This window comes from Melanostigma gelatinosum (assembly GCF_949748355.1).
Source record: "Melanostigma gelatinosum genome assembly, chromosome: 6".
Taxonomy (NCBI): domain Eukaryota; kingdom Metazoa; phylum Chordata; class Actinopteri; order Perciformes; family Zoarcidae; genus Melanostigma; species Melanostigma gelatinosum.
In genome coordinates, this window is record NC_136639.1 from 3,213,887 (window position 1) to 3,237,367 (window position 23,481).

The window sequence follows — 23,481 nt, forward strand, 5'->3', positions numbered from 1 at the left end:
TTAGCAAAGCTAAAGCTGTAATCAATAACTCTACGAACTTTGGAACTACAGCAAAGATAACAAAGCATCAAATGTTGAGTTTTTGAAGTCGCTTCCCTCTGTCAGTGGCACAGTATGTGGTGAAGATATCCGTGATCGAATAGGACAACATTGGCCTTTTGACTTGTTCTCACTGTTGTCTTTTGTGCAACACTTCTGAGCGCTAGCTCCAGTCCGACATTTTGTAAACCCAGAGCTTTAACGCATAAATAACTGGAACTGTAGACTCAAGCACATTAGGTCAAAAGTTTGAAATTTAAAAGTTATCTTAGGGAATCAGAATTGCAGAAATTCTCGGTTGTTAAAATTTTGAAAATGACATTGCAGAGCGTTCTCGTTACCCAACTTGATGTCATCCCTACTCGTCATATTTTGCCACTTGAGGAGAAGCCTCCAGCGTCACTATAATGTAGACGTAGTACCTTAAGGCTGTAGGTTTGCGTGTGGTTAACATTCCAACAAAACAACATAAAGTCACGTGACATAAAGCCGTCAGTAATTATCTCTCAACTTTTGGTTTCAAACAAAAAACAAACGTCGGCCCTCTGAGTAAAAGTCCTGTTTGTTTGACGCATCCACCGACTCGTTCTACTCATTCTTTGCCTTCTCGCTCTTAAATGACATGTCCGTCTAATAATGACGCTGATGGGTTTACATTGGTGTTCGTTTTAAATCCTTGAGTGTCTCATTCTGATGCTGAAGGATAACGCATACATGTGTTTTTTATTCAGGACTACTTTGCACAAGTGCAACAGACATCCAAGGACTTGATCCCTCACTGGCTTCCCACAAACCAAACCCTGCCAGCTGTGTTCCATTTGGGTGAGGGTTGATCCATTGCCACCATAGACTATAAGAAATGGACGTAGTCATTGTGGCGTCACCCATTGGTTTGTGGACTGCCGTTTCGATGCCTCGAGTTCGGCGATTTTCTCGTCGCCATCTTGGATTACGACCGTTGCCATGATGTTATTTTTGGAACCGACGAACGGAAGTTAACAAATTTGGAATGCGAAGGAGTGACGTAGTGACGCCGGATACGGCAGCGACCTATCAATCACAGTAGCCCCGCCCTAAAGCATCCCCTGCTTTATGGTCTGTGTGACTCTAAATGGACCATAATGTACTAAATGAACATCATGCTGTATTGAAGAAGACTTGAAACTAGAGATTGAGACCATAAACTCATGTCTACAATGTTTACTGAGGTAATAAATCAAGAGAGAAGTAGAGTCACTTTCTCATTGACTTCTATACAACCAGAGGAGTCGCCCCCTGCTGGTCATTAGAGAGAATGCAGGTTTTAAGACACTTCTGCATCGGCTTTACTCGGCAGAACCCGAGGTTGCCGCCTGATTGTAACACACAGGTGCAACATTTCTCAGCAGCAGATTGTGGAGAACCTCAGCAGCTTTTCAGTGTTACGGATTCTAGCTTTAATGCTAACACGCTACTACTACTGTACCACCAGAGCACTACATTGTACCTGTGCCTGTCAGATATATTAGCCAAAAGAATAGTAATGGTAACGTAACAAGTTGTTCAACTTGACAGTCAAAGGGCGAATTCTCCTATATCTGTTCATTTGTGTTGAGAAGGCCAATCATGAGCTCATAAAGTAACCCGCTAATTGCAGCTACTGAGGACCTGAGGACCTCCCCCATGGCTGTCCGGTGTAAGGTCCCCTGAACACCCATTTTGCCCATTAAGTTTTGGTTGTTAGGGCGTGCACAAGAAGGACAATAATGGAAAGATGGAGCAGAAGGTCTCAGAAGTCCATGTCCCAACCAGACAGCTCATCAGGAGGACTGTCCTCATCTGGAGGGTAGCTGTCAAAATAGCTGTGATCTGACGGTCCTGTAAGCTGGAAGAGAAGACGACAAAGGAGGAAAGGGTGAGATACTGATTTCTAACAGTTATTGAATCCAACAGTAGTGGCTAAAGGATACGACTAAACGGCATTACGCCGAACACTAGTCCACCTTTACAGCCTTGTTGTGTGAACTCACGCTCATGTAACCGTGGTGTGGTTCCTTTATAGCCTAACGTTAGCTGTTTACACATGCTGATTGCATTCAAACTTCGTGCAAACAAAACATGCAAGTATCAACAGTATGCAGCATTAACTTTTGTTTGCAACAGAGCTTATTTTATGCAATAATCTAATATCCAATGGAAAAATCCCATTGGCTTTTTGTCGAGAGAACCAGCGCCATGATATCTTCCGGGTTGGCCGATAAACATGTGTCATCCCTGTAGCACTTTATAGCTTTAGATTTGAATGGTTAAAATTCACATTGACATCATAGCTAACAATGAAAGTTACATCTCAATCTGTCATTATATTTGCTTTGTGTTGGAACTCCTAGTTTAACATGTCGGGATACATATCTACACTTACTTCTCTTTTCAGAGGAGATGGTAAAGTCATCGCCTTCAGCCCGTCCCAGTTGAAGCCGTTAAACCACCTTCAGACACGTTATGGAGCAAATAAAGACACAATCAGTTGAGAGACAAACAGAAATCAAAGCTTAACTACTTCCCCTGATCAATTTGCCCCTCTGATGCTACAGTGATACTGAGGAGCCTTTATGAACATCTGTCTGGGGCTTGACCCCTTATTCCTGGGGGGATACAGCCTACTTGGCTGAAGGGAGGCCAAGCCTGAGCAATATTTCCCAAAAGAATAACACTTTAACCGCTGCGAGCTGTAATTCATGACCCCACTGTATGTCCTCCTACATCTCTTTCTTAGCCTTCATATTCTCTCAAAAAACAAGTGATGTAAAGAAAGACTGCATTAAGCCTAATAATGTAATAAGCCTTTTGAATATGTCTTGCATCCCACTGCTCTTGTACAGTGTGTTCAGTGATTATCTAATTGCTGAGGTCGTAAACCGCTGGCCCGCATTCATAATGTTCAATCAGTGCTAATAGCTCGGCTAATCTTTCCACTGACATCAGCAACAAAGTGAGTCGGTCCCTTCTTACCTGTGCTTCTTGATATCAGTTATTCCGTTTTTGAGGTTCCCCAGTCGCTCTGCGGGATTTCGCCTGTAAAGTGGAACGGGGACCAAAATAATACTTTATACTTTAATATTGCGATACTTGTATTAGGTTGCTGACTACTTTAACAGGTAATAATTCGTAATTATATATCGGATTGTAGGATTCACGAGCTTCATCTTTGAACGTCGGTCTGCCTGTGTGATTTCGTACCTGCACAGCTTGCGTATGAGGTCCTCGGGTCTCTTAGTGACCTTCTTGGGAAAGTCCATTTTCTCGATTCCTTTCAAGATGAAAGTGTACGTCATCATCTGGTCACTCCCTGAGAACGGAGGACTGTGGAGTGGAGTAAAAATGAAAGAAGACTGAATTATTTTGATTTAGCTGTTGGTCTGTCGGAGAGAAGCTTTTCAGCAGCACTCTGTTCAAGTCAGCAAACAACAATTACTGCAAATCAGGAAGGAGATTGAAGCGATAATCAGAGGACGGGTGATTATACGGTGCATTACTCCGACAGATGACTGACCTGCCGGTAAGGAGCTCAAACACCAGGATGCCCAGAGACCAGAAGTCCACACTGAAGTTGTGGCCTTTGTTGAGGATGATCTCAGGGGCCACGTACTCCGGGGTCCCGCAGAAGGTCCAGGTCTTTTGGCCGCATCGGATCTTCTTGGCAAAACCAAAGTCAACCTGGGAGGGCAGGGTTGATCAGTTAAGTCCATTGGGGAACTTTTAGGTATTACCCAGAAAAATACCTTAAAGGAACCTTTGAGGCCTGTATTTTTACTGAGTAGCACTGTGATGCTTATTGACTTTCTTTAGATCTCACAAAACCCTCTGATACATTGCTTTAACTCCTTCAGTTTAGTACAATAAGTACTACAGTTACAAAGACAGGCAGTGAAATACATATTCGTGTTCCTGAGACATGAGAATGGGATGTACGTGTGCTCACAGTGACCTTGGTCTTTAAACACCAAAATCGAATCATTTAATCCTTGATTCTAGGTGGAAGTTTGTGCCAAATTTAAAGAAATCTGCTGAAGGCGTTCCCGAGATATTAAGAGAGTGGGGTGGGCGTGAGTTCACGGTGTCCAGCTGGACGTTTGTGCCAAATCTGAATAAATCCCTCATTTTAAATCACAAAGAACACGTTCTGCTACCAGAAACACACTAGTCATCACTGGGGAATCATCTGTGGCGACAGTTATTTCATCTTTTTAATACGTCCAGTCGCTCACCAGTTTGATGTATCCCTCAGCATCCAGCATGAGATTCTCAGGCTTTAAGTCTCTGTAGAGGACACCTTTGCGATGGAGGTAATCGAAAGCCTCCGTGACGCAACCAACGCAGAATTTGGCGGTGGGCTCATCAAAACTCCCCCTTAAAGACGAGGAAGACAAATTTAAACTTGGTGCTCACAAAACGGGGTCAGACCCTACGCTGTGGAGGAGCCAGGAGAAGTGTTCTCATTACACAAATGCACCTGAACACAGTTACAGGCCGCCCTTTTCCTGTGATTTATGACCGCGATGCCAGGAGAAGTCCCTCATTAGATGGTAACCTAACAGTAATACAATTACTTTTCCGCAGCGAGCCAGAAATAACGTGACAACGCGGTGGGGAAAATGGATGGTGCTTTAGAGACGGCAAGTTTTGTTCGTTTTTTGCAAAAGTCAGCGTTCGGTCTCTCCTACCTGTCTCTGAGCAGACTCCAGATCTCTCCACCCAGACAGGCCTCCAGCAGCATGTACACATACTTGTTGTCCTTAAACGTGCGATACAGCCTGGAGTCAAAGAAGCACAGACAAAGTTCAGCTTCAAAGATAAAGGTTTCATGCAAACACACCAATGGCCACGCTGTTCTGTCAGTTAGGATCAACATGTCCTGTTACTATCGTAATATTACAACATAATACTGTTTTCCTGCTTGTAAAACATTTAGGGTGCAGGATTTTTCTCTAATCTCGTTTTAGTTTAATTAGTGGAGAGCTTTTACATTGAATAATCACTTGCCTAAATAGTTCAAATAAGCTTTCATTTGGTTAAAAATGCTTGATTTCTTACTATTAAACTGATAACTACAGCAGGAAGATAAGTAATTATGCAAAACAGACCATAAACAGGAAGCAGGTTGCTTACATTAATCAATGCAGCCCCAGTGGTCATTATTGCAATGCATTGAAAGACATTACTGCTCAAGTTATAGCTTCATTTGTGTACTCATGTGATTTTAACTGAACCCTCGGGGTGATGTTTTCAGAGAAAAGCACCAACAGCAACCCGGGAGCATCTACAGGTTCAATATCAGCAGAGCAGATGTTACTCTACGTAGTCTTAAATCTTACATCACAGAACAATACTGTGAAATATGAAGAGATAATAGGTTGAATAAATGCGTGGAGTGTGTGAAGAGATGGGCCAAAAGGAGGTGACGAATGGCTTTAATATCTGGGTCTGTTCCACTGCGTACGCTCAAATCCGATCCTCGTAATCTCACAAAAGGCAAAGAAAAGCTGCTGCTGCAATACCTCACAGCAAATAACTACATTTTGACAGCGGACATCTTGATATATCTTGCCATTCCACCCCGTCGAGATGTGATCTGCTCGAGGCCTCAACTGTGATCTCGTCAAAAACGAATAAGCGGCGCACTGTTCTCCCAGACTAATGGAGCAGAGCTGCATCACGCAGGACAAAACATTGGAAATGGGTTTTGGAGGCCGAGCAGCGAGGACCGACTTGACCACGAACGGCGAGCGAGCCTCGGCGAGGATCTTCCTCTCCGAGTGGATGTGCTCCTCCTGCCTGTTGTCCACCACGTGCTTCTTCTTGATGACCTTTAGGGCGAAGGTGACGTCCTCGCCCTGCAGCTTCACCTGCAGACGGACAGAACAGGGGCGGGAGGTCACAAGACAGACCTTTCTTTTTTGATCTTGTCACAGTTGTAATTAATAACATGAAAAGATAGCTTTGCAATGGCAAAGTTGGCTCGTCCTCCTTTGGCTCAGCAACACCAAAAGCCCAAACCACATGACCGCAGCGCCGGAGCCAACCTCAGACTCACTCGTGTTTTGGAACGAGTTTTATTCTTTAGACACTCGCTGTTGTCAGGTTTCCGTTACAACATGAGGTGAGCAGGCAAGGTGAAGATAGAAAAAGAACTAAAGAGGGACTTAAGAGCTCTGGTTGTACTAACAACTGTAAATCTAATCTGTTTAAGAAACTTCGACAGAAGCCCTGAGAGGTGAGGGAGACGCTCCACTACGGTCGCAGTAAACGTGTGGTGAAGTTTGTGAACTCAATAAAAACACTTTGTCTAAACGCTCAGGTTTAAGCGACGAAACCACTAAGTTGGGTTTAGTCTTAAAATAACGACCGAAACTACATTTTGCCTCGCTATTTTTGTGTTTTTTTTTTTTTTACAGAAGTTATCTTTAAAGCAAAACTCACAAAAAAAAGTAAGTATTTAAATTTTTTCATTATTTTAATTGATTACCAGGATATTGTTTTTGGTCATTGTTTTTCAAATTTGATTCACAGATGAAATGAACAATCAATGAGAACTGGTAGATTCAGGACTCACCAGTTCTACCCGTCCGAAGCCGCCGACCCCGAGAGTAGCGACGACCTGCAGGTGGTCGAAGGGCCGGGCCGGAGGAAAGGCCGACACCATGTCCTTCAGCTGGACCACGTCCGGCGACAGCGGCTGGCTCTGGTGACGCGACACCGACCTCCTGGAAGAAGACGGACCTCATTTTAACCAACCAAACATAAGTATGGATCTCCAAAGATGAGAACCCAGGTATGTTGTGCTTAAAGTTTTACTCTCATTTAACAGTTTATTTTGATGTTTTTTTGCGCTTCTTTTCATTCACTATTCCGGCCTGAGCAACACGGCGCCGCACCCACCTGGCATGTCTCTTCTTGTCGTCACGATCGAGCGTTGCCACGTAGCCTTGGAGGTACTTCTGCAGCTCGCTGAAGGTGCCCACTGTCTGATTAAATGTCCTAAAACAACGACACACGTCAACAGTGCAAACACTGGAATGAGAGGAAATCAGCAGCTGATAGATACCAACAAAACTTTCTGTGATAATCCTTAAAAAAAATAAAAAAACATAACATAAAGTTGCCTGGCCCTCACAGTCGAAACACTTGTTTAGGTTCAGGCAACAAAACCGCTTAGTTAGGTCTAGGAAAAACATCACGGTCGGGCTTAAACTTAAACTAAGTAAACAACAAATCAAAAGTACGGAACACATGCAACTTCAGGAAAACTCAACAGCACTTTGGGACATGATCACGGGTCTCCTGTGTGTTTGTTTCGTCACACTCCCTGAGCATCTGGTGATCCATTATTTACTAAATCTCATCTAAATTGTTTTCTCTTGTGACTGAAGAACACGTGGAAAAAAGGTGTTTGTTGTGATACTCATTTTTGCCACACGACGCTGAAGTGAACCTCCATCACATGTTCTGAATAGGAATAAATGTATTCATGTCTATTCATTTCTCCATGCACGCTAAACACAAGGTACATGCTGTAGGTCCTATTTACAACATGGGGTAGTGGTGCACTTTAGCCTCTTGTGGTCAGAATGTGTATTACAACAACAAACAGTAACACGTAAAATGATCCAAGCAAATAGAGTCATCTGCCAAAACTTGTTTTTACCACCTGTTCTCCCAGATGATCAAAAGATGTAACAATGTAGCAAAACAATTTGAATCATGTTTTTTACCTGTTACACAGAATACTCACTCTCTGTCGATGACGAGGCACTCCACCCCGTTCTCATCGGCCATGATGTTCGCTGACCTGACATCATCACTGAAAGAGAGACGCCAACATGTCTCACTGTTCTGATGAGGAATTTAGGATTCAGAGCGCAAACCGTTTTTAATGTTTTGAGCAAGACAGTCACAGCTGGGAATATTTTAAACATTTTGTTTTCAATTAGATCCATAAATTCAACAGAATTCAACAGTAATGATTGACAGGTTGGCAGCATTATAACACATTTAAACGTAATGCGATCACATTATGTTAAAGGGGACATATCATGCTCTTCATACTTGTATTTTGGGTTCATACTAGGGGCATTTTCTCATCGACTTCGATATAATCAGACTTCTTTTTGTAAGGAGTCGCCCCCTGATGGCCATTAGAGAGAATGCAGGTTTTAAGACACTTCCGGATTGGCTTTCCTTTTCATAATCGGAGGTTTCCTCCTGGTTGGTTGCCCAAATGTCTGAGCACAAGCACTGAAAAAGTGAGGTTTTTTTATGATATGTCCCCTTTTATACAGTTGGAGCACAATGCCTTGTTTTGCATATTTTTGAAAGGCTGCTTGTTCACCACAGGCCCTGCTGCTACATCTCATTATGCTCAATGTGGAAAGCAGGTACAATTGTTGTTCTTGGGGATCTGAATAAAGTGCCTGAGGATAGAAGGTGTCTTCAGTTGTATTTTGTTATTTTTATGGGCAGTATAAATAAACATGGCTTAACATGCCTCGGCTATTAAAACTGTGTTTCCACCCCAGAATCGGGAGACAGTAGCAGATTAAAAACGGTCTGTTGTTACCTTATAAGGGCTTTCTCTCCAAAGTAGTCTCCCTTCTGCAGCGTGTTGATGGTCTGCGGCAGCTTGTGGGCCTCGGTGGTCTGGGTCACCTTCACCTGCACAACACAGTCAGCTGGATCTTTAAAAGCACATTTCACTGCTTCACACCGACGTCTCCGGTTCACCCCGACAGCTTTTACAGGTGCTTTCAATTATTCTCCAAATATCTTTGCATGCATTGGAAAAAAAAAAGAAGAATCCTAAGAAATTAGAAGAATTGACATATTAAATTATAGTAATTGGAACATGATGGCTATGAGTGGTAGAGTGGCGTAGATGTACTATATTTATTGTGAGAGGCTTTTAAATCAGCTGCCTTCTGTTTGTTCTGCTGTGTTTTTCTGCAGCGGTTTGCAACCAAAGTACTCCGGCAGCCTGGACGTTAAAAACTTCTCCTTAATTTGTGAGGCTTTCAAAACCAGTGGCCCACCCCGGTCGAGGTCAAACATCCCACTCGTGGCACCATCCTGCCGTAACGGCCGGGATGTGTTTTAGCTAAGTATCCCGTCTGACCTCAGTGACCCTGTTTTTCCTGGTGGCAGGCGCTCTCAGAGTTTATTCCCTCCCTGGTCAGGGGGTACAAGGAGGAGGGGGGGGGGGGGTACGAGAGCCATTTCCTGTATTAGCCCCCTTTTCTCCCAAACAACATGTGTTCCTCTCTGGTTTGGTTAGCTTAGCGCTGAGGAGCTGCTGTCTCGGCTCATAATGGCATTTTGAAAGTCCCCTGTGGACGTCTCTGGCCCCTCTCCATCTCCCCTCGCTGCCCCGGTGTCAGGTTGCCCACTTATCAGACAGACGGGCGGGTGAGTCATACCCCTGACTCACACCCACTTTGACCGACATATTATGTCGTTGGAGTATTCGCCAGATTTATTATTTTGTGTGCATTTGAACTTGTCTTTTGGCCTTCATTTCAGACATGGAGTCAGTTATACAACAACGTCCATTAAAGTCTGACACACATCTTCTTAAAAAAACTCTGAAATTATCCAAAGCACTTGAGTTATTGAAGCAGGATTTTAAACCAGTGAATTACAGATTGTATTAGCAGCTGCATTCATTATCATATGCAGGTTTGTTTCCACTCTTTGACACCAAAGTGAAAGGACAGAGGACAGCAGGAGCAGAACGGGCTCAAGTGTCCTGCAAGATGTTAGGAGGCTAATGGCATTTCTTTAGCCATCCAACACTCATGCTGACTGATGAAGAAAGCCTTTGCTGCCGCATCCTTATCAGTGCAGTAAAGACGTCACACAGCATTGTCTAACCGAGACACTGCAGGATTTATTTTATTGTTGTAAGGACGGGATTAAGGCTTGTGTGTCCGGCCCTAATGAGTCTCATTGTTGAGTCTGAAAACGTCCCAGAAATCTCTGCAGCACAGCCCAGCTGTAACACGTCATTATCACCAGTGGGAACAGGCAAAAACAAGTACTGACCGGTTTGCATGTTATGTTTTTGACTCTCCACGTAGTCCTGACTGCAGTTTTTTAAAATTTTCTCAATTGTACAAATATACTTGTTTAGCCAAACAAAGCTGTCGGGATGGAAATGTAGGTCCGACTGAAATACCTCCACAGCTGTTGGATGTTTGCATGAAATTAACATTCACATTCCCTTCAGGATCAATTATAATCACTTCGATGATCCCTTAACTTCTCCTTCTAGCGCCACCATCAGGTCAAAGATGTAACTTCTCAAACACTTTGGTTTGTGACCAAATATCTGATGAATTATTAACACTTCCATCAGCGTCAGCTGTGCTTTGTGTTTGGTGCTTATAAGCAAACGTTAGCATGCTAACATGTTCAACAAAGATGGTACCATTCAGCTCAATGCAACGTTGTTCCTGACTGCAGCCCATGGATGTATTTAAAGAACTGGATACAACACCTCACGACGGCAACTCTTATTTTTTTTCAATTTATATTTTCTCATTCCATTCGCTAATATTCAACATATTTATTTTTCCATACATTTCTCCAATACTGTTGGTTAAACTCTAGCTTTTACACACAATCCTCTTTTCCATTCCATTCCAAGATGGCGCCCACTCAGTCCATTGAGAATTTTTCACCACGTGCCCAATTTTTTTTACTTTGCATTTGGCCCAGTGAATATGCCCAGTAGCGATCCTCCCGCACGAGTTCCACCTCGACTACATCGTGAAGATTTATGTAATTGCTTTTTTTTTGGCTCGAGGAAGGTTTTACAACAATGAAACCTCCATGGATCAAAAGTTCATGTGAGTAAATGAAGTCAGAACTGACCTTGTTTGCTTTTCAACGTGTCCTGTCAACAGTTTTCCCGTCTTTTATAATTGGGGTCTATGGTGAAATGTGCTTTGGGCTGCAAAGGGGATTTTTCTGTACAATACCGCGAGTGGCCACTGGGATAACAAACTAAATGAAATTTTCTCTTCGCGCAAACCTGGTCATTTTGTGTGTGTATTTGAGAGACAGATGACGTTTTACACTTAAGAGCGAGGACATTTTTATAGCCTTGCGTTTAGGTTTAAAGTTAAAATTAGTCAACAGTGAAAGTTGCAGTTTGAGCGTCCTGACGTAAACGATAAGCTGCATGATGTGCGTGTGTGTGCGTGTGTGTGTGTGTGTGTGTGTGTGTGTGTGTGTGTGTGCGTGTGTGTGTGTGTGCGCGTGTGTGTGTGTGTGTGTGTGTGTGCGTGCGTGTGTGTGTGTCTGTGTTACCTTCCCCTGTGCGATGATGTAGAAGGTGCTGCCCTCCTCTCCCTCCCGGATGACGTGCTCTCCCTTGTCATAGTATTCCTAATGGGAGAGAGAGGCGGGTGAGGAGGGGAGGGGGAGGGGAGGGCAACAGTCAGAGTTGAAGCGTTACATTGATTTTACCATTGAACCGGCTGGTCTGATTCCTGGTACCGGTCCCCTGCGGGACGGAGCTGGAGTTCAGCCGTCAATGATGCTTCGTCATTCGGAACTTCTCAGCCTGCTGATCAGGAGAGGATGTTGGGAGGCTCATGGGATGAATGAAACATGAAGCGCAGGTCAATACAGTATGTTGATTATGATGGTGTTAATGTCCGTCATGAGGGCCTTTCATGATCATCGCTAAAGGAGGATTTTGTGTTTGACATTGTGGTCTGTGGTAGTATTAAATGAATTGAATTGAATGCATTAAATCCTGGCCAAGACTATTTCCTGCTTTATCATGTGATGCATTTTTCGTTGTGTATTCAGCATCGTTTAGCTACTTGAGTTTTCCACTAATTGATTGAGTGCTAGTAATATAAGTTACTATATAAGTAACATGAGTTTATGGTCTCAATCTCCAGTGTCAAGTCTTCTTCAATACAGCATGATGTTCATTTAGTACATTATGGTCCATTTAGAGTCACACAGACCATAAAGCAGGGGATGCTTTAGGGCGGGGCTTACTGTGATTGACAGGTTGCTACCACGGCGTTGTGTGCTTTTGTCTTACAACTTTAATCCTTACGCAGTGTGTTTTCAGTTCATGAAGGTTAATTGTAACATTTTGGTCACCAAAAAAATATTTGGTTGAACTGTCAGCCAATCAGACACAAGCAGCTCCCGTGTCCCTGTTATGTGTCCCTCACAGACTCAGACTCAGTCGTTTACAGAAACACTCCAGTTGGTGCAGCTCACACTCAAAGTCCGTCTCCATCTTTAGTTCAGCCTCACGAGCCTCGTAAAACTGAGTGACACACACTGAAATGTTCTTGAATCAAGCGCTGGGGTACAGTGTGTTCTCTCTGTCTCCACTTCATGCTGTCCGTCAAAACCCAAACCTGACACACCAACCACAGCGCTGAAGCCATTCTGCCAGCTGAGACAACTGTCCACAGCTGTAATCCATTTAACTACAGAGGACTTTGGCGAAAAAAGAGTGAACAAACAAATCAGGGCAACCCCCCCCCCTCCCCCCCTCCCTCCCTGTTTACTGTCAAAACTCTTGACACAAGTGGCATTCTTCCTCGAGCATCCCCAGCTTGTTTACGTCACGTTTTGCGCTTCAGGAGAACTGGTTTAACACCCGTCCTTGACAGCGGAGACAACATGCCAAGGTTTTGTTGATGAAGACTGTCTGGATGATACAGCGGCTGTGCAGGGGGAGCGACACCGTTTGAATTGTATCTCTGGGTTTGTTTTACCAGCTTGAATCCTGAACCAAACATTTACCTTTTCAGGAAAAGAAAGAGGACATTTTCACTAAAAAGCTTGGACAGTGTGTACCCCTCCCCCCCCCAAACAATCTCGTACATCAACTTGCTCTGGACTTGGTTTGCTCATGTGAGTGTTGGACAAACACACTCATGCTCAGCTGTGTGTGCTTTGGGTTTTGGCAGCAGTCGTCCTATTTTTGGCGACAGTCACAGCACATATTCCACATATTCCACCGTCTCTCTCTCTGCTGCCAGAGAGAGGCAGTTATTGACCCGATGCTGACAAGCTCCACTCCGTTTTCTCTTTCACCGTTGAAATACGACGCTTACGGAGGAGAACGTGTTTCAAACACACACACACACACACACACACATTCACTTTTGCCACACTTTGTATGTTCTCACACCAAAAGCCTGTCACTCGCACATCTTTAAGAAATCACTCGTCCCCCATTTTGAATAAACACTTTCTGGGGCCTTGGTCAAATAATTATGGTAACAATATACACCGCCCCGGCGATGACAGGAATAATATCGGCTCTGTTCATCAACAAGGTCATTTGTGAACTGGAGGTAGAAGGAATACGCTGACAGGCAGGAATGGTATATGGCCAAATGGTAATGATATTTTGACAGCAGCTATCTGCAACGCCGGGGCTCCCATGAGCTGCCAGAGGGGGGGGGGGGGCCCCACCAGCAGAATTATAGATAGATCGACAGAATTACTTACCACCTCGAGGCAGTCCACTATTTTGCTCAGCTTGTCCTCCGGTAGGTAAGCCAAGAGTGAAACACTGACAGAGGAAACAAAACACAGGTGATGAACATTCATTTCTGTGTGTACGTCACAATATAAATGACTGTACACATGATGCCAGGGAGCTGGAATGTGGAACCATATTTCATGTGTCACGGTAATCAAGTGATGCATCTGGACAAGAACATAACACGATGTAGACTTGATGGTCTGAGGTGGTGGAGACCATCCGAACCTGACTACACCAGACTAAAGAGGAGAGTAAATGTTGGACTCATCAGCTGGACACAAACAAAACTACAATCCCATGTTGCTCTGTTTCTGCGAGATGTAATTGATTGCGAACAAACGAACCATAACAACTTGATAACCAGTGGTGCATCGAGGATCCGCAGTTATTATATAAGGGGTTATATATAAGGGTTTTTTCCCAAATATTTCTGCCCCCTAGTGGTCCAAAGGTGCTTCACGCTGCTTTAAATGTAGGTGTCTTTTTGCTGTGGTGAGAATCAATGGACAAATAATGTATATATATATATATATATATATATATATTTGTCCAAAATGAACTAGCCACTTAAAGACACTCCTTAATTTTGTTACTCTGCCCAAAAGCAGCCGCAGAACCCGATTACTTGAGGTCTTTGTTTTTGTTTGTTTTGGGGCTAATTTGTCAGGAATCAGGAATTTGACTTATAACTTATAACAACAAGTTCTATCAGATATATTTCTACAGTGATTAACTGACAAAGTGACTTGTTGACTAACTGAACCCAACATAAGTAGTATTTGACGACTAGATGATGGTCATTATGTACCCTTACCACCAGGTAGTTTGATGTTAGATGTTTCCGTCATGTCTTCGAAAAGATATTAGATTTCTAGATGTGAGATATCATGTATCATACATGACATGTCTTGTACGTTATCACTTACAAGAAGCGTCAACAGTCAGGCGCCGCTGCTCTCATGGGCTACAGACTGTGACTAACCTTCGCAGGAAGTTGCGGTACTGTTCGTGTCGCGTCTCGGCCGTCCTCCTCATGATGTTCTGAAACACCTCCCGGTCCAAAGCCCACGTCCTCACTTTGTTCACCGCTGTAAGAACAACATCACGTCCATCACAAAGGTGCAGGGACGTGGTCCAGGTTCTGACCCCTCAAAGAACAACTGGTTAACCTGGGACCCCTGAGTAGTAAAAGCTAAATGAGCCGCCGCTCTTCTCAATAACACCGTGCTTTGTAAACTTTGTAGACTGATGATTCACAACTAAAATGATTTAGCTTTTCCTCTCCCTTCTCTTTCGTCCCATTGTTTAACTGAGGCCCTCTATCACCACGAATAAATAACGTCTTGTTTTATTTTGTCAGATGGACAAAGGAGGCGAGAAAAACACTGTAATCTTTCCTCGACCTCGGCGTTGAGTCACGTCAAAGCTACGGAGACTCTGAGACAGGCTTGTGTTGGTACAAAGGAGGAAGTAGCTGTGAACGTTTGACATGAACTGGTAGCAAAGAAAGAGTTGCCCTTAATCCACTTCTCATGCAAAACCCACTCAGAGAGACTCGTCAAACTGTCACGTTTTTTCCAGTTCACCCTGAATATTGAGGTCAACTCGGTGGTCCCTCCCCCCAAAGGGCCACCAGTCAATTACCCGGTTAAATATACAAACCCGGACAAAGAGGCACTACATGGTATGCACGTTCCAAGCTCCAAGGAGGGGAAAAGCAATCAGAATGCAAAGCTGTGGATATCACGCAAAGCCTTTGTCAACACACCCAATGCCAACGCTTGTTTATTTGGGTGTAGTGACCTGATCTGATCCTCCGGCGCTCACTGTCAGCTGATTCCTTGGATGAAGCTCAGATGAAGTGTCAGATTGCAATCAGGAGTAGGGGGGGGGGGGGCGTATAAGAGAATATCATGTTAAAGGGTGCTGGAAGGCAGGATGGGAAACTACATTTTCTCATGTGAGACATCTAAATAATCCACATCACCCCAGATATGCATTTTGTTCTACTCCATTTCCATTTTGCCAGTAAGTTATTATATTTATTCCATATTTTCATTTACTTTTGCAAGGTTTTGCTCACTGTTTTCTCTCAAAAAGAAGCCACTAGTGCAGCAACTAGGAGGAGAACCCCTCACTGGCTTCCCACCGACGATTAAGGTTTAGGAGGATACGTTCCTGTGTGGAGCAAAGGTTTTAATTGGGAGATCTATGACTTCATGTGAACATACCGTCCGAGAAGGGAGAGGCAACCGCAGACCAAATAACGGGGAATCAAACATTTATTGCACGTTACTTTTGATCACGACTGTCGCAAAGTCAGTCTTCCCATCGTCATCCGTCACGGACACGCTGACCGAGCGCTCATCTGAAGAGCATGAAATGTGAAGGTGTGATGTGGATCAGGACACCTGGAGTCCTGAGGCGGAGTCGGTCTTTACCTCGCACTGACGCAGTCCGTGTGCAGTTGTACAGGATGGCTAGTTCTCCAAACGTGGTCCACACCGTGATCGACGCCAGAAGTTTGTTCTGTTGAAACACGTCCAGCTTCCCATCTGCAGATATGACACAAGGACAATCAATGGTGGTTTTAAACCCACATTCAGGAGACAGGAAGACAGACACGCGCTACAGGCAGAATCTAATAATAATAATAATAATAATAATTCCTCTTGGGGCCTTCTTTCCCAAAATGCATGCCGTTGGCTTTAAAATAAATAAGAATACATCCACTAAATTTGTTAACAAAACACACCCTCGTCCCTTCCTCCTGTCCCGCTTCCTACCGTCCCTCCTGTCCCGCTTCCTACCGTCCCTCCTGTCCCGCTTCCTACCGTCCCTCCTGTCCCGCTTCCCACCGTCCCTCCTGTCCCGCTTCCCACCGTCCCTCCTGTCCCGCTTCCTACCGTCCCTCCTGTCCCGCTTCCTACCGTCCCTCCTGTCCCGCTTCCTACCGTCCCTCTTGTCCCGCTTCCTACCGTCCCTCCTGTCCCGCTTCCCACCGTCCCTCCTGTCCCGCTTCCCACCGTCCCTCCTGTCCCGCTTCCCACCGTCCCTCCTGTCCCGCTTCCCACCGTCCCTCCTGTCCCGCTTCCCACCGTCCCTCCTGTCCCGCTTCCCACCGTCCCTCCTGTCCCGCTTCCCACCGTCCCTCCTGTCCCGCTTCCCACCGTCCCTCCTGTCCCGCTTCCCACCGTCCCTCCTGTCCCGCTTCCCACCGTCCCTCCTGTCCCGCTTCCCACCGTCCCTCCTGTCCCGTTTCCCACCGTCCCTCCTGTCCCGCTTCCTACCGTCCCTCCTGTCCCGCTTCCTACCGCCCCTCCTGTCCCGCTTCCTACCGTCCCTCCTGTCCCGCTTCTTACCGTCCCTCCTGTCCCGCTTCCTACCGTCCCTCCTGTCCCGCTTCCTACCGCCCCTCCTGTCCCGCTTCCTACCGTCCCTCCTGTCCCGCTTCTTACCGTCCCTCCTGTCCCGCTTCCTACCGTCCCTCCTGTCCCGCTTCTTACCGTCCCTCCTGTCCTGCTTCCTACCGTCCCTCCTGTCCTGCTTCCTACCGTCCCTCCTGTCCCGCTTCCTACCGTCCCTCCTGTCCTGCTTCCTACCGTCCCTCCTGTCAGCTCAACATGAGACAGAACAGATATTTCTAGGCTGTTGGTCCGTCAGTGACCCTGAAATGAAATCATTTGCTGCATGAATTATGACTCAAATGAAAGACCTCATTAATGAGATTACAATCACCGGCTCCTGACGTATGTGTTATTATTTCACCAGCGTCATCAGTGAATAATCATAATTCCTCTTAATACTTTATTAATTATTCACATCATAGAAGCTGTGCTGCGTTCTGGAGGTGAACGTTGTCGCATTGTTTCAGATTCTCTTTTGTTATTTGTCTTGAAAAGTCTTCCTTTTTTTAAAACAAGCAGCATGTGATTTATGACTTTTAAGGATTATGTTTGGATCGAGTTCAAACAATCCGATCGTCCGTCTACTGCAGCGACCGACCTGCTGCATTTCTTCCTGTGCAAGGTGAGAAATCTCTTTCACACCAGACAGCAGAACAAATACGAGGACATTTTCTCTGTGAATGGCTCATTTCACCACCAACCACACTGGCAGACGAGCAGTCATTGTTCCAGAGCATGTGGTCGTCTGAAACACTGAGTCGTCCAGTTACGCTGAGAGAGTTCATGAATAGGTGAGAAACAACATGTAAATATATAAAAAAACAGTAACGTGTACTTCATACGTGCCTAAATGAACACATTAGTGTCCAAAATGAACTTTTTTTGCTCTCCTGCGAAGAGTTGATAAACCAGAGGAATTCACACATCTGCCAAGAATACTTTTCACAGCCCCAAATAATTATAGTGTGTAATTTTCAAAGAATAACATTGGGCTATTTTTTTAATCTGTACATCTGCGTGGAGCAGTGGAGACCAATCAAAGAGCTCGATGCAGCGCCGCTGCTGCGCTTTGATTTGATTGGCTTGTGGTCAGAGAGGCTGTCCGGTAGCCAGTGAAGGCAAAGGCTTGAGAACATGCAAAGACCGGAATAGTCACGAATCCACGTGAAAAACCGCTGCGGCAGGTGACTCGTGTTTCCCTGAACTTCAGACCCTCTAACTGTGCAGTCAGCACTATTTCTACTCAATAATTGGTCACTTGAAATGTAGTCAAATGTAAGACAATACACAGATCGGGAAGGCTACACATGGAAAAAGAGCCGGAAACCCTCAGGTTGATTCAGAATGTTCTCTCTTTTCTTTGATGGATCGTTTGGAACAAAATGTCTGTTTTTAAGATGTCTGTTGTGTGAAAGCTTAAAGAAAACTGTGTGACGTAAAAAGCCAAATGTAAAACTGTAAAGCGTGTTTCTACGTGATGTTCTTGCTTTGAGCCTTTGGAAGAGAAGACTCCTCCCTCTCATTAACGCTCGATCACCTGCTGAGGTTCCTCTTTGCACATGCTGCTGCTTCTCATTGGTCGCTCTGTGTCATGTGATGTTTGTAATCGAAGGTGTGTCTCGGCCACTGCAGGGAGTGGATTTTCCAGAGAGGAGGAGGAGGAGGAGGCGAAGACACCTTGAAGAAGAAGAAGAAGAAGAAGAAGAAGAAGAAGAAGAAGAAGTACCTGCCAGGACAAAGAGATGGTTCCCGGCCTCTCCCTGCTTGATGACGTGCTCTCCCTGCTGGTAGGTGCGCTCGTACATGCACTCCACCATGTCTTTGATCTGCTGCAGCTCCAGCCGCTTCAGGTACTGGTTCTTGTTCAGGGCGTCCGTGAGCAGCTTCTTCACGCTGTCAGGGACAACAACAACAACAACAACAACAACAACAGCAGGGGGAGGCGTTAGACACGTGCGCTCTGCTCTGAATGTTGCCTGTTGTCTGTCACGTACTTCAGGTTTGATTTTGTCAGTGAGGCGCGACAGACAGAGGGAATGAATGAAGATCTTTGGCAGTTTAAAACTCAGCATGTTGCAGGTGGAGGTGGAAGTAAGTGAATCTATTGGATCACGTACTGTGTGTAAGTGCAGTTTAGAGGCACTGGAGCTCATTTCAAATGCAGTTACTTGTTGTTTTGCAGATTTAGGTTTTGCATTCAACATGAGAGAAACAAAACATTAACATCAACTTTCTTTACTTCATTCCTTCTAGAGGCAAAGCAAAGTCGCTTAATCGATGAGTTAAATGACAAAATCAATCAGCAACAGTTTTCCTCATCAGTAATGTGAAAATACCAAAACAAAGTACTTGTTTATATTTTTCCTGTTCTAGTTTTCTAGTGTTGAATCTTTGGGTTTAGGATCGCTGCTCGACCACAACAAGCATACAGACACATCAACTTGTACTTTGGAGAACTGCGATGGACATTTTTCACGATTTTTTTTAAATAATATTTTAGATCACATGATCAATCAATTGATCAAGAAACACTTCCTGTTCTCCCGCCGCTATGTGCCGCGTTCCTGAAGCCCACTGAGCCACCAGGACGCCCACATCCACATCACTCACCACGTCGTTGAGTCTGCGTGGTAAATATTCCGTCTCCTGTGAAAGGATGACTATTTAGCCTCCTTCGGACAATGAATCAAGTAAAAGAGCGAAAACATAAACTCATCATCAGGTGTCAAAGTTCACCGTTGTGCATTTTAACAGCTGCGGCAAGAGGCCGCCAGAAGAAGACATCGCTTCCTTCGGGGGAGTTGTAAACCGAAAGAGGTTAAGAGTCACGGCTGAATGCAAACTGTAGATCAGAGAGGTGAGCGGTGCAGGAGGTGGGTGGTCTGTTTCTCCGCCTTATCGTGTGTAATAAATGATCACTTTGGGCTTCATAAAACCAGAGCAGATGACAACCGGTCCTTTGTTTTCCAACCCACATCCTCTCCTCCCACCGAGCTGTGCCATTACTCCGCTCAGGGTCTGCAGCGTGTTACATTGTCACTCACAGAAGACGAGTTTTCTGTTTTTCAGAGGGCCAGTCTGCATGAGGGTACCAGCCTGCCTCTTTTACATTGGCCTTGGTTGTATAATGCATGCTGGGCTTATTGGCGGCGCATGCTTTAAACATGAGGCTCGGGTCGAGGCGGGGAGGCTCTGCGTGCTCTCATTTATTCACTGCAGGGCGCCGTATTCATGTTGTTCGATATGAAGGACGCTGTGACGAAAGGCAATTAGAATTTCATGTTGTACACTCTAACACGACTTGCTGCTCTCATGAAATCACCTTTTGTGTTGTTTGTTGTGTGCGGTTGCCGAAGCGAAAACACAGGTGTGGGAGGAGTTTGGGGAGACGATGGAGAAGGACTTTCAGTTGGCCTCAAGGAAAGTCTGGCAAACTGAAAGGGACAGATGGATGTGTTCATCAGGGGAGGAGAACTGGGGAAGCAGATGCAGAAGTGTCTTAAAACCTGCATTCTCTCTAGTGTCCACCAGGGGGCGACTCCTCTGGTTGTATAGAAGTCTATGAGAAAATGACTCTACTTCTCTCTTGATTTATTACCTCAGTAAACATTGTAAACATTAGTTTATGTCTCAATCTCTAGTTTCAAGTCTTCTTCAATACAGCATGATGTTCATTTAGTACATTATGGTCCATTTAGAGTCACACAGACCATAAAGCAGGGGATGCTTTAGGGCGGGGCTTACTGTGATTGACAGCAAAACAGGAAACAGACAAACTGTTGCTACAAAGTGAGAAGCACAATGTCTGAAGATGTCTCTTTGTTGGGACTTGAGAGTCCAAACTATAGAGAAGGACGGCCGTCAACATACTTTTGGCCTTTTTTATTTATTTATTTTTAACCAGCAAATGATTCAAATTGAAATGACGTGAATGAACAGATTCATTCTGGACATGAAGTTGATCATGTTCTATTTATTCTTCAGCAGAAAAAAGCGGCTGAAAAATGTTGGACTGAACAGTGAATGTTGTTTTTACAACAGGTTTCTTCCTCGTCATCGCACTGACATCTCTGCTTGTTGCCCAGCTCCCCTCTACCTCCCACTCCTGCTGCTTCCGTTTCCAACACTCCCCACCAGGCTGCACTGGACCTGAGGGTGTCATCAACACTTTTTGTTTTTTTTAAACCGCCGTCTGTCTGGCCTCGTTATCATCCTCCTCTTTGCAGGTTTTTTTTTTTTACCCTTCCTGAACTCAAACATCTCACCTGGCATCCTTGGACACCCGGGCCTTCTCGAAGGAGAACTTCGGCAGGCCGCCGGAGTCGTAGGTCCTGGACGTGGGTTCGGCCGACACCCCGGATTTGGCCCCTTTCCTCCTATTGATGCTTCCCTTGATGCGAACGCTCAGGTTTGGGCTGTTCTTGCTGCTGGCTTTGATGGAAGGGGTCCTGGAGGACGCCGAGGCCCCGCTCTGGCTCTTCATCACGTCCTGCAGCTCGTTGAGCTGGACGCACTTGTCCTGCAGCTCCTCGCTCAGCTCGGCCAGAGACCGCGTCTGTTTGGCCAGCTGCTCCTGGAGACCTTTGATCTGCTGCTCTTTGGCGCAACGCTCCTCGTCCCTCCGCTTGCCCTCCCGCTCCAGCTCGTCCACCCGGGCCCTCAGGGAGTCCAGGGACGGGTTCTTGAACCCGGGATCTTTGTGGGCTCGGCTGTTGGAGGCGGCGGCGGAGCCGTCCGTGTGTTTGTAACGCTTTGATTTCATCGAACCGTTCCCCATGTTATCACCTGAGGAGGAGAAGAGAAGAGATTCAAAGTCAATACTTGCTGAAATGATTGAAGAGTGCATCAAAGTCTGGAAGTCCATTTCAGCCGCCGTGAGGAAAGTAATAAATGAGGTACGATCTCAAGATGACTTCCAGGATCTCATCATTATGAGATACTATCTCATCATTATTTAACAGGAAGTCATAATTATGAGAGAGTAAGTCATCATTATTCAACAGTAAGTCATCATTATTTAATAGTAAGTCATGATCATGACTTACAGGATCTTTATTTCTTCCCAGTGGAGGAAATGGGCTTCCACAGAGAGGTGAACGGTGACATTGAGCATGGAAAGGTCTGTTTGAGGAAGCTGGGATTCAAACAAAAGAGCTGACGCTGTGAGGAGAGAAACCCGGAGAAAGAGCAACTCCTATAGAATGGTCAATAAGTGTGTCTTCAGCATTTATTATTCAGGAGGCAGGAAGTATTGCATTACATCAACAGTCACTCCCTATCGGCTCACACACTGGCAGTCAAATAGAGGCTGTTCAAATGAAAAATAATCTCAATGATGATAACAATTTGAACGATACAATTGCATTTAAAGGGCTCTTATTGAGCGTGTTTCTGTCCACATATTGAGAGTATCGGGGGGAATGTCCGAGAACAATCCTGTTTTTGTTGTGTGACTGCCGCCCACTCACACACACACACAGTAGACTTCATTCATGATGTTCTCAAACAATGTTCTGACAATCACAATTATACTGACGTCAGTTTAGAAAAGAAAAATGCTTCTGAAATTCATCTTGTTTGATTATTTTGTTCCGTTTTGTTTTAAAGCTTTACATGAAACAAATGTCCAGGATATTTACTGACGTTTCCCTCGATAAGAATATTCCTCATTCTAACCGTTGCATTGTACACTGCATGTCATTAAAAAACTAATTCGGTTAAGTTTACGAATTGAAACATCTGCTGACGGGATCGTGCACCTGCAACTTCCGCCGCCTCGTTCTTCTTCTGCAGATAAATGAGTCGGAGGTCTCACCTGCTTTCACTTCTCAGCTTCCAACGGGAAAGGACGACGATGCGCAGGAAGCAGCGATGTGTCCGCACATTGGAGCATCAGCAGAGAGACGGTCCATCTGCTCCAACACTGGTCGCATCCTCTCCTCCCCTCTGCCTCCCCCTCCCTCTCTCTATTTCTCTCGCGCGCTCTCTTTCCTCCTGTAGGCTGTGCGGGTTCTCGCGTGCGCGCTCCAAGCCTTGTTTGGGCAGGTCAGGTGTGAGCGGCGGAGACGCGCGTTTCATTGAAGAACGATGTCTTTATGAAACTCGACATTGTAGCCTATCAGACTGAATACATGGAAAGTCAACTTTAAACATTTTGGCCAAAAAAAAGAAACGACTTCAAATATATATATTTTAATTCACCTTTTATTCAACCAGGAGAACCTCGGTGGAGATTATACATTGTTCAAAATATGAATCTGGGGCAGGCAGTAATAACAACAATGAGACACAGACAAACGACATAAAACAGATAACACAAAAAATATACCACAAAATCAGCATTAAACTGAAATAAACAATCGTTCATCGGAATTTCAACAATGTAAAGGATTCTATTCTTAACGCAACCTAAAGGCCACCTTCAAACAACTCAAGAGCTGTCTGTGCTAAGCATAAATAGCAAGGACGGAT

At 45.0% G+C, this 23,481-nt stretch overlaps 1 protein-coding gene across 2 annotated transcripts; it reads right to left on the minus strand.

Moving 5' to 3' along the window:
* Positions 1-1,703: 1,703 nt before the first annotated feature.
* On the minus strand, positions 1,704-22,886 carry prkg2 (protein kinase cGMP-dependent 2). Of its 2 annotated transcripts, none has more exons than XM_079269711.1 (19): positions 22,826-22,886; positions 21,276-21,795; positions 18,737-18,903; positions 16,045-16,158; positions 14,586-14,691; positions 13,567-13,630; positions 11,383-11,460; positions 8,636-8,730; positions 7,811-7,879; positions 6,958-7,056; positions 6,632-6,782; positions 5,788-5,924; positions 4,743-4,832; positions 4,287-4,428; positions 3,572-3,735; positions 3,259-3,381; positions 3,031-3,093; positions 2,441-2,507; positions 1,704-1,903 (listed from the first exon to the last, which is right to left on the minus strand). In XM_079269711.1, exons 2-19 carry the CDS (start codon positions 21,785-21,787, stop codon positions 1,808-1,810), a joined length of 2,337 nt encoding a protein of 778 aa, XP_079125837.1. In that variant the 5' UTR covers positions 21,788-21,795; positions 22,826-22,886; the 3' UTR covers positions 1,704-1,807. The 2 variants fall into 2 exon arrangements, with proteins under 2 accessions (XP_079125837.1, XP_079125838.1); XM_079269712.1 differs by lacking the exon at positions 22,826-22,886 and adding an exon at positions 22,056-22,111.
* Between the last annotated feature and the right edge of the window lie 595 nt (positions 22,887-23,481).

Coding starts and splice junctions, on each gene's coding strand:
- prkg2 (XM_079269711.1), bottom strand. CDS start 21,787: ATGGGGAACGGTTCGATGAAATCAAAGCGTTACAAACACACGGACGGC. Junction 4,833..5,787: donor CGCTCGCCGTTCGTGGTCAA/GTCGGTCCTCGC, acceptor CTTTGACTCCAG/GCTGTATCGCACGTTTAAGG. Junction 4,429..4,742: donor TGGAGTCTGCTCAGAGACAG/GTAGGAGAGACC, acceptor CTCGTCTTTAAG/GGGGAGTTTTGATGAGCCCA.